Genomic DNA, 14,933 nt, shown 5'->3' with positions numbered 1-14,933 from the left:
CCATGTGGACTTGCCCTGTGAGTCAGGAAAAAAACATCTTAATTAAAACGGCCTTTCCTCATTAGCAGAAGTAAGTTCACCCCACCGTGGATATTTAAGTAAAGATGATCAGTGGAGAAGAGAAGGAAGGAAGGAAGGAAAGCTTGAGGTCATCCAGTTGGGTGTCTCAATCTTTCCTACACTAGACCTGCCAGTCATCCAGCCTCTCCTGAACTTTATTTGACCAGAGAAGGAAGTTTGTTCCACTGTTAGGCAACCACAATTGTGAAAATGTTTAAACTTATACTGAGCACTAGTCTCTCCTCTTGTAAATTTTACGGCCCCTTCTGCCTTTCAGCGTTACGAGGAAAAAGTTTCTTATATTTCCTAAATGAGAGCCCTTCAATATCTCTCAAGAGAACCCATGTCCTCTCTTCACTGGAACCATGTCTAATTGCCTCCGCCATTCCTTAGATGGCACGCTTTCTAAACCTCTATTCACACAGCTCCCTTTCTTCTGAACATGATCTCTGTCAAAACCCCTTTTTCAAAAGCATTGCTCCGACCTGGACGTGAATGAAGTTGGCAGGTACAGCAAGCTGTCATGACAGGCCTTTGTTGTTAACATTCCTCCAGTTCTTAAGAAACTAGTCATCCCCTGGTATGTACAGAAATTTGCAAGGTGTTCAGATCTATCATCAAGGCTAACTCGATGTGGTCTGGAGAATGTCCAAAAGACTCATTCCCAAAGAGGAAGGGAGGATAGTTGGGTTTATATTCTCATTTGCAACTGGCCAGGAGACACATAAGTTACTTAAAAAAAAAAAAAAAGGCCAATGAATTCACAACATCAGACTAAGTCTTGCAAAGTTGTATTTCAGTAATGAATTTATACATTTTTATAAAATGGGAAGTCATTTAATGATCTCTATTTTCCTTTTTATCTGTTGCTCATACTCCCCATTTATAACTATGCATTTATCAAATGATTTATGAGCACCTACTGTGTATGTGTGTGGGGGAGACAAAAAAGATGAGGGGAGAGAGATAGAGACAGACAGAGAGAGAGAGAGAGAGAGAGAGAGAGAGAGACAGAGAGAGAGACAGAGAGAGAGAGAGAGACAGAGAGAGAGAGAGACAGAGAGAGAGAGAGAGAGAGAGAGAGAGAGAGAGAGAGAGAGACAGAGAGAGAGAGGAGAGAGAGACAGAGAGAGAGAGGAGAGAGAGACAGAATGAAGGGAATCTGATCCAAGAGAAAGATGTAGCATGTCGCCCAGTGGTGGTACGAGTGACACGGCCAGAGCTTCTAAGGAATTGTTTTCTGGTTCCCCGAATAGCTTCCCTTTTTTGACAAGTGCTTTCCTCTTTCAACAGCCCAATGATCATCTTTTTTTCCTTCCACAAAATAAGACTAGGATTGCCTCAGAGGAACAAAGCTCCTAGTGTCACTATAGGGTACAGAGCAGGTATCATTAAATGACTAGTAAATGTCATATTGCTCTCCTTCATACAAGGAATTGTCTCCAGATTTACGGCAAATATAAAGTTCATCTTATGTACATTCTCACATATATAAATAACACACATATAGAGACTTGTGTGTATGTATTTGAAAATGTAAAGAATATCTCTGGAAAGTGCATTTAATGATGAAAAGAGAGATTGTCTAAGGGAAAGGAAAATGGGATGGTGTCTACACTCAGGGCATGGAGACACACGAACTCTCTGTACCACGAGCATGCATTACTTCTAAAAGGGGGAAAAGAAAGACTTTTTTAAAAGGCAGCCTTACCAGACAGCTACACAGACTTCATGCGGGTTCTCACAGATGGACGTGATACTACAGTTGCTCATGCAGGACTTCTGGTTGTCGCAGGTGGAAGATCTCACATCACAAAATTTACACAATTTTGGCAACTTGACCGCACCATTGTTGTCAGTGACCATCATGTTATTATTAACTGTGGAGGGAAGATAAAGATACACGAAATGATTATCTAACTGCTAGGCAGCCTGCCAATGAATTCCTCATGATGTTATGCAATTTCAAATGAACCTCATGTCACAAGAATAAATATGGAGAAAGGCAAAACAGTGCCTTCACATCAGAGAATTTCCAGCACCTATGCCATCTGTAACGAAAGCCATTGTAGGGTGGGAGGAAGTTTGAGTAATTTCTTACTTCTGTCAGTGATTTATAAGGTACTCTTCGTACAGAAACCTTATCGTCCAATCAAGAAACATAGCTTGGATGGGCCCACTGCATTGTACTGGGTGCTGGAAGCACAATGAAAAGTACCCATAGGGAAATTATAGTTTAGCGGGGTGGATAGACAAGGAAGCAGATGAGGGTAGGATAACCTGAAATAGAGAGAAAGATGGAGAATGTGGAAGCCAGACAAGAGTCACCACCCAGATGGACAGAGAGAGGTTACAAGGGAGCAGAGTTGTGAAGGACAAACGGGAGTTGGCCAACTCAGAGGAGACACTGTAGGCCAGGCAGGACATGGCCATGCTGTTCTTGACCTCCACTTGAAAGAGCTGTGGGCCTTCTTTACAAGGCTCTGACTTCTCTCAGTTGCCTTGAGGGACATGAGTTGATTCACCAATACAGACTGAGTGCCTCCTAGAAATAATCCCAAACACTGGGGATGCACTGGAGTTCTCTGGGTGAGTAAAGGCTCTGTCAAGGGTCTGTCTAGCTCTCTGACTTCAGCCCTAGAAGAAGCCAGTTCCCTCCTTCCTCAGGTTTTTCCCTTGCTATTCTTTGTCTGGTTCTTGTCACCTTTCTGATCACTGGTTACATGTCAACTCTTCATCCTAAAGCAGCCCACAAGTAACTAGGACAGGACTCGTTTTATCCTCTGCACAAGCCAACTTGATCATTTTCTTGCTTATAATCTACCTGCCAAAATGGAAGCGCTGTGAGACTATATCTGCCATGTTTATGTCCTGTGTCTCCAGTGCCAAAAAGAGGGCCTGTCACAGAGAAGACATCCAAAAATATTCATTGACTAAATGAATGAAGAGATGAATACATTAAGGAATGAATATATGAAGGTCACATTTGGCCCTTTATCCCCAGTGGAAAAGCATATAGAAATTCTTCCCACACATCAGTGGGGAGTGTGATTATAAATGCAGTATTCATTCACAACCATCAATCATCTGTTGAAGACAGACTGTTCTTTGCAAAACACATGCTGCATGCTGAGGCAAAAACAAACAAACAAACAAACAAAAAACACCAGGTATAACACCCCCTTTCTCATCTTCTTCCTCAAGGATTTCCGTTTCCACTAGCAATGAAGGTAATTAAAGGCATGCATTTGGAGAGTCAAGTGAGATGAGGCTATAAGGCATGTGGTCAACAAACATGAATTTAAAGACACTGAAATGCTAGACTAAGAATGATTAGGCATCTGGAACACGTGTGGCACTATACTAGTCGTTGGCGGTCAGGAAGCTGGGAGTGGTGCTTCTCGCAGGGATGGGGCTTGGACAGGCCTGAGCGCAGCCTCCTGTTCTCCTCCCTATGTTAAGTATGCTCTTGCCTAAAGCCAAAAGAACAGTTTCAATGCCCTCCCACAGTGGCTCCCTGTCCGTGAATTTTAGATTTCTGTCACTGACACTATGCCATGCAACCCTCTTTGTCATTTAGGCATAGCACCTGTTTCCTGGGTCTCTAAAAATATAAACATATATAAATTCAAGATTTGCTTTCTTGTGGTAACATTAAATATAGAAGAAAAAATACACCCATTCATCCCTCACAGGCCTCAAGTTCATTTCAGGAAGTGTATTTTTAGATAACAAACTATTTTGAAATTTGCAATGTCTCCCAGAGCTACAGCTCTATGCTTAGTTAAAAATACAGGCAGATCTGAAGTGCGTCCTGAACCTTGTGTTAAATTTGGAACTAAACAACAATACACATTTTTTTCTACAATGGTTGAAATTGGATCCATTGGTGAAACAACGAATTTAACCCTTTAGATTTCCCTATAAAACATGGGCAAAGCAGAAAAAGCTAGGTTGTGTTTTGTTTCTTTGATTATTTCTTTTAGAGAACCATGTCTTCCCGAAAATAAGACCTAGCCAGACAATCAGCTCTAATGCGTCTTTTGGAGCAAAAATTAATATAAGACCCGGTCTTATTTTACTATAAGACCGGGTATAATATAATTAACATAATATAATATAAAACTGGGTATTATACTAATTTTTGCTCCAAAAGATGCATTAGAACTGATTGTCCAGCTAGTATGTTTCAGATAAATCTCTGTTTGCTGGTTAGGAAGCTTTGTTGTTTTAAATATAAAATCAAACCTTCATGACCTGAAATTCGGTCTTCTAGCACGTTAAGATTTTACCCTAGATTGGTGGCTATCAACTCTGAGGCATGTTAGAATCCATCACCTAGGGAACTCTGAAAAACAAGGAAGCAATCCCCCTAGACACGCTGATTTAATTATTCTGCATAGTTACCTAGGCATCAGAAACGGTGGAAGCTGCCCACATGCTTCTAACGTACAACTGAGACTGAGACCCCTGACCTAGAATTAACTGAAAAACAATGGGGTGGGCACAAAACAGCAAAAAAACAAAAACAAAAAAACCCCACCCCACCCACAAACAAAGACATGTACAACTTATGTGACAGTGAAGGGAGAGCTGATCATTAAAATTGGACGAAGTTTCCTTGTGAAAAACATGCCCCGAAAGCTGTAAGCTTAGCACTTTTAAACCTCAGAAGGAAAGGAGTGCTTTCCTGGTCTGGCCAATCCTTTTCTAACAAAAGCTAAGAAGTGTGAGAAAAGTGACAGGAGTCAGAAGTGATAGAAGAGAAATAAAAACAGATGCGACTGGTGCTGAAAGTAGCACTGGCAGCCACAGAGGTGCTGACAAGTAGAAGGGGTTTAGATTTGATGCCTGCAAAACACAATCAATAGTGAAGACATATACACACACACACACACACACACACACACACACACGAGAGAGAGAGAGAGAGAGAGAGAGAGAGAGAGAGAGAGAGAGAGAGAGAGAGAGAGAGAGAGAGAAAGGAGAATAAAGAGGGCCACTGAGTTGCACAGCTCAGGGGGTGTCACCCAGATTACAGTCTGTGTAAATGGGGCCCCTGGAGATGGGCAGGTATGTAATTCATGATAAGGCCCAGAAAGATAAGACCTCTCTGTTGAATTTTGGGGAAAAGGCAAACAGCCAACTTTACTCCATACTTGGAGGCACAGGCATATGGGGGCAGGGAACAGTGTATGATGGGAACTTATACCTAGTAAAGCCCCTACATGTGCTAGGTAAGGTGTATAAGTTATTATATATCACTGGTAAGTACTCACAAGAAGATCTCATTTTTCTCTCTATTACAGTAAAAGATACCCCTGCTGAGGTGAGCAGGCTTTTTATCTTGATCAGCTTATTATTATTATTATTATTATTATTATTATTATTATTATTATTTTTAATTTGAAAGCCTTTACACAGGGCATATTCACTACAACCTCCCTTCCCCACGTGCCCCCCCCAGGCAGCCACTCACTATTAGTTGACATCAGGAGGCCCCCCCCACACTAACAATTCCCAACCAGTCAATGAATGTCCAGCCTTCGCTTTAAGCCAGTATTCTCCTTTGTGAATAACTGTGTTGGTGGGATAGAGTTAAGTCTAGAGGGCAAAGCTACTCGTAACCTTTGTTGGGAGTGGAAGTGGCAGAGGTCACCTAACTTTGATAAAAGCTGTATGAACTCTGGAGCGAGGGGGTGGATGGACAGACCTACAAACTTTGGCTCATCATTTCAGAGGGATGGTTCCCAGATTCCCTGAAGGTCCATAGGCCCCAGTTGAAGAATTCTAGGCTTACCCAGGAGTCCTCAAGGGTGATTCACTGACAACATGCTAAGCAGCACCCTGCTAATCAGGGTGGGGTGGAGGGCTAGTGGGGGCAGGGGATGGTGATGGGCACTCAGTGTAGGCACAATTGTATCTGTGCTCTGGAACCCACAGGGAAAGAGGTCACTGTCATGACCTCTCCTATCAAACAACATCTTATGTTTAATACATGTTTCTGAAGCCAAAGAAATAGAAGGTAAATGCCTAGAGTTAACCTTCTGTATCCACGAGTTCTGTATCCATGGATTCAACCAAGCTCAGTTCGAAATATTGGGGGAAAAAATATTATGTTGTTGCTGACATGTACTCTGTAGTTAGGCCTACAATGGTTGTGTCTGTACTGAACATGTACAGACTTCTTTCTTGTCATTACTCCCTAAGCAGTACCATATAACAGCTATTTAATAGCATTTACATTGCATTAGGTATTATAAGTAATGTAGAGATGATTTAAAATATGTGGGAGGATATGTGCAGGTGATATGCAAATACTATGCCATTTTACATAAGAGACTTGTGCATCCTTGGATTTGGGTATGGGGGCGTGTTAGAAGCCCCCTGCCCTTCCTGGATACTGAGGGAGGAAACACATGTGAATAGCCAGGGACAGAGCTATTACTCTAAACAACACAACAAAAGCCACCTAATTAACCCAGTAGCAAACCCTAAACAACTTCAAAATTATTTCCAGTCCAGGTTGTTAAATTACTCTCCTAAGTCCCTTTAGTTAAGATGTTTAGTTAAGGCACTATGTTTTAATGGCTGTAGGCCCTCTGTGAGCAGCTGACCATCTTTAGGGAATTTTCTGCTCATAATAGGCAAATTAATTATTCATATGTTCTTAAAAAAAAAAAAAAAGGTTCCAATAAGAATGTCTGCCCCCTAGAAAGTCATTCAGTAAAGGAAGTGAACATGGGCAGCTGCTTTCAGCATATGATGGTATCACATGGCCCCTATTTCACTTCTCTTCAAACAAACCCATGAGTAATATGTCCAAATGTTCAGTCTGGGTCATACTGCCTTCCTCATTTTAGGGCACATTTTCCCCCAACTCATTGCCTAGAGACAGAGGTTCCGGGTCTTGAGAATATGAATTAAGTCAATGCATTGCTCTCTCTATTTCTGGAACAGTCCTGTTGTCTCTGAAGGTCAGAGATGAGCTGCCTAATAAGGTTTAGACTTAGTCCAGATAAATATTAGCAATTTTGGATAGGAAGTCTTTGCTCGTACCTTTGGAATGTTGTCTATTATGAGCTGAACAATGATGTAGAATATCAAGATTCCATAGATAATCCTAAACACTTTGCCAGAAATGCATCCACGTATCTTTGAATTCATGCATGTATCTACTGTTGTGTTGTAGCCTGTTTTGGGGGGACTTAAGAACTCATTTATATTGCAAACACCTGTGGATATCTTGCTTAGTGCTACATATTTCATAGCAGGAACACTAACATTGATACAACCAAGTGCAGCATCTTATGGAATAATCCATGTCAACTGGTAAACAGAACTCCCTGTGCCTGGGGGCAGAGCTTCTCTCTTGTTAATAAGCACACACAGGTCCCTTGGGAATATGTTTAACCCACAGGTGTGGGGTGGCGTATTGGCTCATGACATTGTGGAGCTGGCAAGTCTGATATTTATAGGGCAGGCTGGCAGGCTGGAAACTCAGGCAAGCATCGGTGCTGCAGTTTTGAGGCAGAATTTCTTCTCCAGGAAACCTCAGTTTTTGCTCGTAAAGCTTTCCTACTGACTGGATGAGGCCCATTCACACAATCTACGGTGAACTCCTTTTCTTAAGGTCAATAAGATTGTAGTTGCTAATCACATTCCAGAGTACCTTCACAGTGACACCTAGATTAGTGTTGGATTAAAGGACTGGGCACAAGATCCTAGCCAAGTACTCGTGACACTGACCAGCCCAGGTAGGAACTAAGACTCGGTGCCCAGGTGACGCCAAGGCTGTTGATTCACACTGAGTAGGAAGGTTGTGGAGAACCCAGTTGTTGACTGGCTATTGTTTCCCTTTGTCCACTCATGTTTGGATCTAGCAAAAGGGAATGCAGTAAGTCCTTCCTTAAAGTCGTCAATAGGTTCCTCAGCTTTAAGTGAAATCAATTTTACCATAGGCTAATTGATACGAACAAGAGTTACATTCCTGTGACATCTCATCAATGTTAGAACGAAATAACTTTGAACAAAACGACGTCATTCGTGGACCTGCTATACTATGCCTCACCTTTTTTACAGGCACGTCTCATCTTACAGTTCTTTCCATCTGCTTTTCTCTAGAGCCTGGCCTCCTAAACGATCACAGGCCCAGAGGCTCTGATCACCATATGGGCCCAGAATAGAAAGACTTGTTCTCTGAAAGAAGGTTTTTAATTGCAGTTGGCATTTCAGAGTCAGACACTGAGGCAACCATCTGGCCCGCAGTCACCAGGGTCTGGGATGCTGGCAACACACAGCCCACGCATGGCCCCTGAGACCAGGTGGGACAAGTCTGCTGGCCTATCACACATGTCCTCCCACCCAGAACAAAGAGCAAATGCAGCAACCTCAGAGGAGTCCCTTCATGACCCCTCATGAAAGAAAGATCCCCAAGCTAATCAAATACTTTGGCCAACTACTATAAACAAACAAACAAACAAACCCCAAACACCTTCTGATGAAGTCAAAAATATTTCAGGAGTACTTCCCTTCTTCGAACATCTATTGCATAATTGGAACTTCTAACACAATGCAACACCTTCTTTTTAGTGTTAAAATTGTATGTGAACCCTCATTCGCTAATTATAAGTATCTTGAGAGCAGGAGAGGGGGAGCTCTCCTCCAAATGACAGTCCCACATGGTCTCCAGGCACCAGGGCCAGTACTGAAAAGCCACTCCTTAGTTAACTGGGGCATCAGAGTGTGGGCAAAGAAAGAAATAGACAAGTGGCCTGAAGACATCAATTCTTCTTTTCATGTAAATGTTCTCATGATAATAATACTTTGCTAGAGCCCTCCAAGGATGACCTAATCAATACTCTAAAAACTCTTTGAAATATTAGGGAAATCATTCTTACTAGTCAAAAAACCTAGTAAGAAAACACAGATGTTTTTCCACATTGAAATTGCCTACCACAGGGTCAACAATTAAGGATTTATCAAGTATCTGTGATGTCCACACAGTCAGAGATTTAAAACAAACATCAGGTTGGTCCCTGCCCTCTTGCAGTTTACATTCTAGATTAAGAAGCAAGATTATCAAATGCAAACTACTTGCCTTTAAATACAAACATGAGGTCAGAAAAGGAAAGAGTTGACATAGGAATCTCAGTTTCACAGGGGAGGCTATCCTTGAAGGATGCTGGTTCTGAGAGGCTGAGGACAGACAGAAAGGAAAGGCACTCTGGGTAGAGAACACAGCTCGGACCAGGAGAGGTGGAGTAAAATAGGAGATCCAGACAATCTAGATGTCAGGTCTCTGAAAATAGAGAATTATTCAATGAACGTGCATCTTCCATTTCACAGATGGAAAGGCTGAGAGGTACACGGACGTTCTAGGTGTGTGCATGGTTCACAGGGTTGGCATGGCTAGAACAAGATTTACAACAGGCAAGGAGAGTTGAGGAGGCATAGAAAACGTCGCAGACTCTGTCCACCTAATCTCATAATAGAAAAATATTCTATTATAAACACGAACTGAATAAACCCAAAGCCTCATTTAAAAAGTTAAAAGTCAAGGACTGGCAAATAAATCACTGAATATGGAGAGTTGTAGACTTTCTTAATAAAACTCAAGCCTAAATTGATTATTATGTAGATAATTATGATTGAACTGGAGAGGACAGTTGTGTGTGTGTGTGTGTGTGTGTGCGCGTGTGAGAGAGAGAGAAAGAGAGAGATTTCCCTCCCTGCTTGACTTATTCCACTGAGAGGATTTAGCTTTGAAGGTTTGGATTCAGTAGACTTGTTGTCTGGTGAGTTTAATAGTTCACTCTGGATTGCTTTAAGAAAACTGTGTAAACATAAACTTGTATTCATCAAAGAAGTAAATTACAAGATTGAGGGTATTTTAAAGGGATTATCCAATAAAGGACTTTAAATAAAAAACTTCACTGTGCCTTTATGATTTTAAAAATTTGACTTGCAAGGACATTTTAAAGAAGCCACATATAGACTACAACAGGCCATAGCTGAATGGAAAAGTAATTAGCTTTTTCTAGTGACAAACATAAAATAACTGAGCTGGACCTTCCATTGCATCCTTCCCTACTTAACACGCCCTACCCCCAATAACGCCAAATAACTTCCAAATATGCACACTCTGTTTTTTTGCTTATCCCTGAATTTCTTGGATTACTAAGGAATGAAAGCAGTTTAAGTTTTCCCACCACTTCCTGAAGTTGCCTCTTTATTTTTTAATGTAAGTCCCAGAATCGGGTCACATATGAAGACAAAACCCAAACGTTTAAAATGACTCTTGCAGATGGAAATATCTATATTGTTGCCAAAGGCAGTATTTCAGAATACCAGCACTTTTGCCATATTCAAAAAGCTGAAAAACTTTCAGACGTCTCAGTCAGCTACATCTTCAATAGGGATTGAGTGGATAAAACACACTTTTGAAAACTGGACGGGGGTGAGCAGTTTGCAGCCCAAACCACCATCCATACTTGGCAATCATCGATAAGGATGATTTTAACAGTGTATTTATCTGGGAAATCCTAAGTGTAGGAACTTGACAGGAGCTGAAAACCCAGGAGCATGCTGGGGCTGGGGACAAGAGGACTCCAGTTGAAAAAACTGAAGCCACATCAATGCAAATGAGATAGTATATCAAGTGAAGGAGGAAGAATGTGACATTATTTCATGGACTGTCAACATAATAGCTTTAGTCTTCTACTGGAAAGTGCTTTCAAGTTGGCATTTTACATCAAGTAATAGTAATTGAAAAAAACAATTCTCTCCTGGTTGATATAACTTGGACTGTGTGCTGTGGCAACAAGGAAAATTACCCTGAGATTATTGAAAATAAAAGATGATTAACTCTCTTGGTGACAGTCAAAACAACATTGGTAAATAACACAGGCTGATAGAGGCAAGGTAATGAGTACATGATTTATGGAGCTTTACAACATTATATTCAGTGAAAATAATTTATTCCTTAGCAGAAAAATTTGCCAACATAAACAAAATATGCATTATTTATCGGTGAGCATGCTCATATTAAACCCCTGTGGAAAAGTTGGACCATATAAGATATGGTCCTTTTCTCACGGTGCTTGCGTTCTTGTAGGGAATGAAAAAAGAAAATGTACAAAGTGATTTTTACCAAAAGAACTAAAAATGAAAAAAAAAAAAGGTCTACATGAAGATGTGTTTTTTAAAATTACGTTATTCATTTGAGATTGAAAACAATTAATGTTATTCCTTTAGAATCTCAAAGTGCTGAGGCAACTTAATGCGAAAACGAATGCAAATTCTGGTAAAAGGGAATTTTCAAAAAGATAAGCAGCTATTAGAGAATCAGAAAAAATAGGCACCTGAGATGAGCCATTTGCTTCAATTAAGCAAACAATTTGGTCTGAAAATCAATTTTCTGTGAGATTGGGCTTTTTGTTTATAAATTTCTTTGTGGACGTGCCCCCCTCTCCCACTTCCAAATGTACTGCAGTGTCCTGGTGTATGCCCAGTGCCTGAAAGGTTTTTCAATCACAGTTTTACTAAGCATGTGAAAATATCATACAGAGCATGACTCCCATACTGAAGTTTTGAATAGGGGCTGGAAATAATACCGCACTGGGAGGGAGGGGAGGTACTCCTTTAAAGGGTGAGGTCAAAGATACTTGGTTTCTGACAAACAAATAACCAGGGTGAGAAGCGAGAAAGCAGAGGGTGTATATAGGGGTGTGTGAGCCAGGTACAGCCCACGGACATGTTCCGTTTGGCCTAAACTCTTGTCTTTTTAAAATATGAGCCAAGTTTTAAAATTAGGATATTTCACAGAAAAGCTGGATCTCCAACTCCACTTAATAAAATAAAAATAAAAAGATTTGGTAATGGGGGTGGGGGAGGAGGGGGGCTCAGATCATCCCGTGACAACAGTCTGCTGGCAGTGAGGGGTGGTGGTCCTTTAAGGTGGTGCGAATCTCCTCAAGTTTGCCTCATCCCTGCCACTCCCTGGAGTCTCCTAGCTCCCTGCCCAGCCCTGGTGGCCATCTGAATTTTACCATTAATGATTATTCAACATGTCCATTCAATTCCCTCTTCCACTGTTAGAGGTTTAACTGACATGGAAAAATTCAAGATAATCTCTCATACGGTATTTTCTAATATGCATTTCATTGTCTAATGTGGATACTCACATTTCAAGTCAAGAAAAAGGAACATTTGCTACTTTAAAAATCAGATCTATGTGGGATACTACTACTAATAATTTCCATTATCACCATTCATTGAATGTAGAACAAATGCCAAGTCCAGTACTGAGTGTGATGATTATTTCATTTATTCATCAGAACTGTGTCATTTTGTGTAATCACCATTTTATAGATGGGGAAATTCAGAGTCAAAGAGGTGAAATAACTTATCCAAGATCAATGAAAGACAGCTCATGAGAGACAAAGCCATAGGCCACAGGGAGCCTATCATTCTTCCTGATATTAACAATAAAATAGATATTCCCATTGTAAAGGCTTAAGAGCAGAGGTTTAAATCATTCCAACAGAAGACAAAGACGTTGAGTGTGGCCTGCAGGAGTTCTGGGAGGTAGGTAGGGGCAGGGGGAGCAGTAAGTCTCTTAGAAAAGAGATTTGGTGCTTCGTAATTCCTTTACTTAGTTTAGGAGACATATATAACAGGGGCAGCTTGGTAAAATCTAAGAGTTTTAAGGTCAAAGACTTGTGAGTGAGTTCAGGTTCTTGCCAATATTATCTGTGGGAGCAAGGAGAAGCCACTTCTCAGAACTTCCATTTCCTGATCTATGAAATGGTACTTCCTATGGATGAAGGATGAAGAGAAAAGAAAATGTGCTTGAAGTACATGTGAAAATTGTCTACACAGTAAAAAGTGCCACATAAGCACTCTCTGGTTAGAAAGTAACACTGTATGCAATGTTCTCTCTCAGGAAAAGAAAATTACAGGCAAGGCAAGACAAGATAATTAAGAGTTTGGGCAAGCTATTCCTACTCATCAATAGAATGCAGCAGTTTGATGACTTCTAAATAATCTTTCAGGAAATTTGAGTGAAGAGACAAGTTGAAATATAATAACTTTTTGTTACCACTATGCTCCAATGCTTTCAAAGAGATACAATGGAATTGATCATTGCTACAATAAAATCCTCAAGAGTGCTTAGTTTAGGATCTTTTAAAAACCCTTCCAGAATCAAATAATCCAGTTTAAAATTTTGTTCATAACCAGTTTAGGATCAACTTCAATTTTCAAATTCTCTGCTGACTCTGTACAATATTCAACAGGTGAGAGTTGATCTGCTTTGGCTTTGAGACACTCAGTATGTAACTTGGCAACATTATAATAAAATTAGTGAGTTTGACACCCAGAGATGGGGAGTAAATGAAGTGCCTTAAGATTATGGAATTCTAAAGTGTTGAGATAAAGTTGGGTTCAACTTTCTTTCTCAAGGAAATAAAACTAATACACTTTGATTCACAGCTGATGAAAGAATAAGAGAGGATATGAGCAACCATTTTACTAGCTTTTCAAGTTAAAAAGTGTTCTGTGCCATTCAGATATATGGAAAGCAATATTTCCTAATCTCTTCTCTTTGAGACCATTTACTCATGGGAAAAATAGTTATGTGGTATTTTGATACAATTTCTAGTGGAGGAGAATTCACCATGCTGGGAGTGGAAGCCAGTTGCAATGGAGAAGCCTCTGCACCAACTGTGAGCTGGCTTCATGGCCCTGGGCAATTACTCAGCCACTCTCTGTGCCTGTCCTCTGACCAATCAGACAGGTGCATGGAACATGGTGATCCTAAAGGTCCCTTTCATTTTGGAAAATATTCACAATTCAAACCCCCAAGAAAGCTGAATAATTCAAATATGGTCCAGCCTAACCCTGGCAGACCTGATTCCATAGAATGAGATGCTGTTTCAGCTTGTAAGAAAAAATGGCTTCAAGCAGGGTGTTTACATTTTGGGTTGTTTTCTCTGATAATTGAGAAACCACCTTTGGAACTTCCTAGTATGCTGTTTACGTACCACATTCTTCCCTTGCTGCTCACATACAGACTTAAACCTGACGTCTCCAGCTGATCCGTCTCGCAAGAACGAAAAACTACTCGGTGTCATTTGTGCATCACGAGGTCGGAAGGAAGGAAAATTATGGAAGGATCACTTTCCGTTCACCCCCTGTAGGCATTTCCTCTAATTTTATGGGGGATGTGAAGGAAATTTTGATTTAGAGCAGAGACATTTACTGTAACAGTTTAAAACAACCTTGAGCATGTTTCTAATCTATGTTTATTCTGAATCCATTCTCTGGGCTCAGCTTGAATGATGAGTAATAAGAACAAAAGAAATGATTGTGTAAAAATATCCTATTGCTTGATCGAAGCCTTGATTGTATCTGACAAATGGTTGTGGAAGATTAGTACTACTGTTCCCATTTCACCGTGTTTAAGTAACTTGCTAGGTTGGCAGACAGCAGCAGGCTGTAAGCTTCCTAAGGGCAGGGACTGTCCTCTGTGTTGTTCCATGATGACAGCCTCAGCCCAGGATCTAACACATAATAGGGGCCCAATCAATGTTGGTTGAATTAAAAGCCAAAATTCAAAATCAAGCTCTTTCTATGTCCTCTATTCAAGGCCGATTTTCCCCGAAGGGCAAATTAAGAAAAAATCAATATAGTCAAGTTTAAAGCAATGAATGTGGAAACCACTTCTAGTGTAATTTCACTGATATATTAAAACAGTGATCCACTTCTAAAAGAACTTGGGGAGGCTTTTATTTGACTAGTAGCAGCCAAACTTCCCTTGACTCTTTGGCAGAAGAGGACTGAAAGGCACATTAAGATTCGCTTTGGTTTCT

The 14,933-nt window shown here is 40.6% G+C and overlaps 1 protein-coding gene across 1 annotated transcript in view; it reads right to left on the bottom strand.

Annotated features, from left to right (window-relative positions):
- Nucleotides 1–14,933, bottom strand: part of TGFBR2 (transforming growth factor beta receptor 2) — an 83,183-nt gene that overhangs the window by 46,423 nt on the left and 21,827 nt on the right. The window contains exon 2 of the mRNA XM_081073316.1: nucleotides 1,772–1,940. Coding sequence (XP_080929442.1) covers nucleotides 1,772–1,940 — 169 coding nt within the window. The remainder of the gene's footprint in view (nucleotides 1–1,771; nucleotides 1,941–14,933) is intronic.

Source organism: Rhinolophus hipposideros (genome assembly GCF_964194185.1).
Source record: "Rhinolophus hipposideros genome assembly, chromosome: 14".
Classification (NCBI taxonomy): domain Eukaryota; kingdom Metazoa; phylum Chordata; class Mammalia; order Chiroptera; family Rhinolophidae; genus Rhinolophus; species Rhinolophus hipposideros.
The sequence above is the reverse complement of the archived record's forward strand: the minus strand, read 5'-3'. Positions and strand labels throughout refer to the sequence as shown.